Source organism: Etheostoma spectabile, chromosome 15 (genome assembly GCF_008692095.1).
Source record: "Etheostoma spectabile isolate EspeVRDwgs_2016 chromosome 15, UIUC_Espe_1.0, whole genome shotgun sequence".
Classification (NCBI taxonomy): domain Eukaryota; kingdom Metazoa; phylum Chordata; class Actinopteri; order Perciformes; family Percidae; genus Etheostoma; species Etheostoma spectabile.
In genome coordinates, this window is record NC_045747.1 from 27,468,412 (window position 1) to 27,471,905 (window position 3,494).

General features: G+C 41.4%; 1 protein-coding gene across 3 annotated transcripts in view; it reads right to left on the reverse strand.

Annotated features, from left to right (window-relative positions):
* The window catches only part of zgc:158785 (E3 ubiquitin-protein ligase MARCH3), a 10,367-nt gene extending 7,787 nt beyond the window's left edge, over nucleotides 1-2,580 (reverse strand). Inside the window, exons 1-3 of one of the 3 annotated variants that reach the window (XM_032537424.1) lie at nucleotides 2,430-2,580; nucleotides 2,137-2,237; nucleotides 518-729 (exon numbers count right to left, since the gene is read on the reverse strand). In XM_032537424.1, coding sequence (XP_032393315.1) covers nucleotides 518-705 — 188 coding nt within the window. In that variant the 5' untranslated portion in view covers nucleotides 706-729; nucleotides 2,137-2,237; nucleotides 2,430-2,580. The remainder of the gene's footprint in view (nucleotides 1-517; nucleotides 730-2,136; nucleotides 2,238-2,429) is intronic. The other 2 variants (XM_032537422.1, XM_032537423.1) reach the window with 2 other exon arrangements.
* Nucleotides 2,581-3,494: the final 914 nt, after the last annotated feature.

The window sequence follows — 3,494 nt, forward strand, 5'->3', positions numbered from 1 at the left end:
AAAAGCAGAAATTAGGAATTATTGAGACTTAAATCAAGGGAATGGATGTTGATGGGTAATCACAGACTGGAATATGCCAAGTTTTACTTAATATTATTTCAAAAACACATCCATTTTTTTTCAAATGCTATAAAATTGAATAAGACGCCCCAAAATTATTGACAGTAGAGATTTGTACATTACAATTGGGTAGTTAAAAAGAACTTTGATATAGGAAAACGGGTCAGTTTGACCTGAGGACAACATGAGGGTTAACATTTACAAACTGTAACATTTTCTGTATTTACAGTATTTTTGGGCTAAATAAAAGTATTTGCCACAGTTAGGAGGGCTGGGGGGGGGGTCAGAGGCTTAATATTATGGGGACACTGGCCACCCTCAACCCCTCCTGAACCGCCACTGGACACTTTGAATAACCTTAATTCATGCATTCTGAAGCCCTATGACAGAAAGCAGAGGCATGCAGTTCATCTTCCTATCAAACAGCTGGACAGAAGAGATCCGATTTTACTGTTACCTGTCAGGTAGTCCTGCACATTCCTCAGTGGCCATGTCACATGTGTGATAGTGCGTAATTTCTTGGTTGCAACTGTTGAGTTGCTCCTCCAGCCCGTGTTCAGGCAGTACCTTGACCTCCCCCACAGGGCTGGGCACCCACGGGCCCAGGGGTACCTCTGATGTCATGTCTGCTACGTAAGGGGCCATTCACTTATGCCGGGAGCATCACATCTGTTAGCACACAGAGACACACACACAGGTACGCTGTATACACACTGTTTCCTTCTTTTATCATAGCATTCATCATGCGCTCTGGCAACAGCCAACACTGCAGTGACTCTTACTTGTTTACTGAATGGACGTGGAAAAATGTATATTTCTAAAAAAAAGTAAAGGGTATCCAGGAGTCCCCAGCAAAAATGGGGAAATCATTCATAAATCACAAAGAATACACTACCGGTCAAAAGTTTGGGGTCACTTAAAAATTTCTATTCCACTCCATTATAGACAGAATACCAGCTGATCTGAGTGGGTGGCTGATCTTTAATGCAATATCTACATTACCCATTATCAGCAACCATTCATCCAATATTCCAAAGGCACATTCTGTTTACTAATCTGATATCATTTTAAAAAACTAACTAGAAAAACACTGGCGAACCCTTTTGCAATTATGTCAGCACATAATGTAATCTGAAAACTGTTGACCGGGTTAAAAAAACAATGCAACTGACCTCAGCTGGTATTCCGTCTATAATGGAGTGCAATGGAAATTTCTAAGTGACCCCAAACTTTTGACCGGTAGTGTATGTGAAAGAATATGTGATTTTTGGCTCATGGGTTACAAACACTTTATGTGATAAAACATCTAAAAGCACAAATCCTATCAGACAGGGGAATCTGGGAGAAATCTTGTCAAATGGAGGTCTTTGGTCTAATTTGTGTCAGTTTCGGGTTCTAGGGGTAGCAGACAGGTTGGAATTAGGATTTGACAGACTAGTGCAGAAAGGGCTGATTGCTTAGCCTCCTTTGTTGTCCCAGAATCGTTGTCCCCCGAAATAACTCACAGAAGGCCCTCAAACAAACCCAACTGTACTTTCTGTGTACTTTTACTTTAATACAAAAACATTACATTACTGCATTTACTGGCTGCTCACACTGGCATCACTTCAGTGAAAGCTCTTAAAACAAGCTGACGGACAAAGGTAACAACGCTCAGCCTGACAAAGTATTTCGATTTTACGGCCCGCAACGTTACGCTTTCGTAAGTCGTGGATTTGAGCACGAGCATTGAGCACCTAAAGAGATAGCAATTTCCCACAGGAGTTAGTGGAGAAAAAACACTCTAACACAACTCCAAATGAATGCTCATGTTGCTCTGGGTCAGCTGGGTGTGTTCGTAGGCAAAGCTAGCCCTTTATATGAAAACACTATTTCAGCTTGTTCAGCTGCCCCAAAGTGGGAAAAAAAATCAATTCATGTAACTTTAAAATCAAGCAATATAAAACTATATATACTGTGTATATATAGTACTTTCTGAAAATTCTTGAAAATAGAATGGAATGTTCTCACCGCATTGGCATATTTTTTAAGAAAATTTGTTTTTACACTGCAGATTTGAACTGTAAATGTGCTTACCTGTCTAATGCAACAGGCAGGTGAATCCAGCTCATAACATTTGTACTAGAGTTCTCCCTTTTCACTTCAATAGTGTTGAGAGGGTCAACTTACAGCTTACCCTGTTTGAAATAAGCATGCATGATATTAAACTCGGTTCATGACAAGCTGGAGTTGTCCCCAAACACAGAAACCCCAGCAGTAAACGGCTGAGGACAGCCTAGCACACATACAGTACAGCTCAGGACAGCTAAGCCAATAGGCTTCAAACAACACATGTACAAAAGCAACACGTCCATTTCTAACAGTCTTACCAGCGGCTTGGTGTCCACAAACACGGTGTGATGCTGTGTGCTCCCGTACAGTTCCCCTCTGTTTATCAGAGTCTGTGTGTGCAAGCTTCTGCCCTAAAGCAGATTAGCGTGGCTGACAGACACACGGACGGCAAACGGCGGTGAGAACAGTGAGGGATTAGACGCAGGGGGAAAGTAAGGGCCTGGCCAGACAAATGGAAATCCCATCAGAGTGAGTTACACCAAGCAGGAGCAGCACCTCACCAGGTCCCCCCTTAATCCTGTTAGGGGGCTCCAAGCCTTTCGCTGGCCTCCCAGCTCCTATGGTAATGTTGGCGGGTGAAGGTTGGTGGAGGCTGGTGGACTGTTGGTGGTGTTGTTGTTGTTGGGTTGAGAAAATAAACCCTATATAGTTATACTTTCCCATTTGAACTTGTGTCCCATCACCCTTAATCCCCCCCTACTTCAATTGATCCACACTAGTCTTGTCCTGATGATGAAAACAACCTGGAGCAAACAGCTACACCTTCAACACACCTCCAACAGGGCAGGTCCTCTGAAGCTCTTCTTTTGTTTTTGTCTTAACCTCTCTGTTTCCCCAAATCCTAAAAAGCACTCCTGGCTATCCCCAGCTAGTGTTTCACTTCTCATATGACGTATGCAGTAAGGACGTTTACATTGACCAGGGTCTTTCCAGCACTGACAAAAATAAAATGTGTAATGCAGATTAACTGTGGGTAATCGGTTTTAATGTGAAAAATATTTCATAAATAGCGATTGTTAAAAGATAACTACCGTTTTGTTCAACCTGGACCCTGTTTTCCTGTTTTTGTGTTTTTGTGGGGAAAACAATTTCTTTTTTTTTTCTTTTCTTTTTTTTTTTTTAATACATTTTCTTTATTGACATTTTTATAAAAGTAATAACACAAGGGTGTAACAAAAGATCATGTCATTCTAGGGAACAACAATCTTTGACATTGATTCAGTATGAAGCGAGATCGCTGCAGCCACAATACATGCTACAATGTAAGTTAATTGTCCAGCTTGTATTTACGTTCATAAAAGTGCTCGTTTTGCCACTGACAG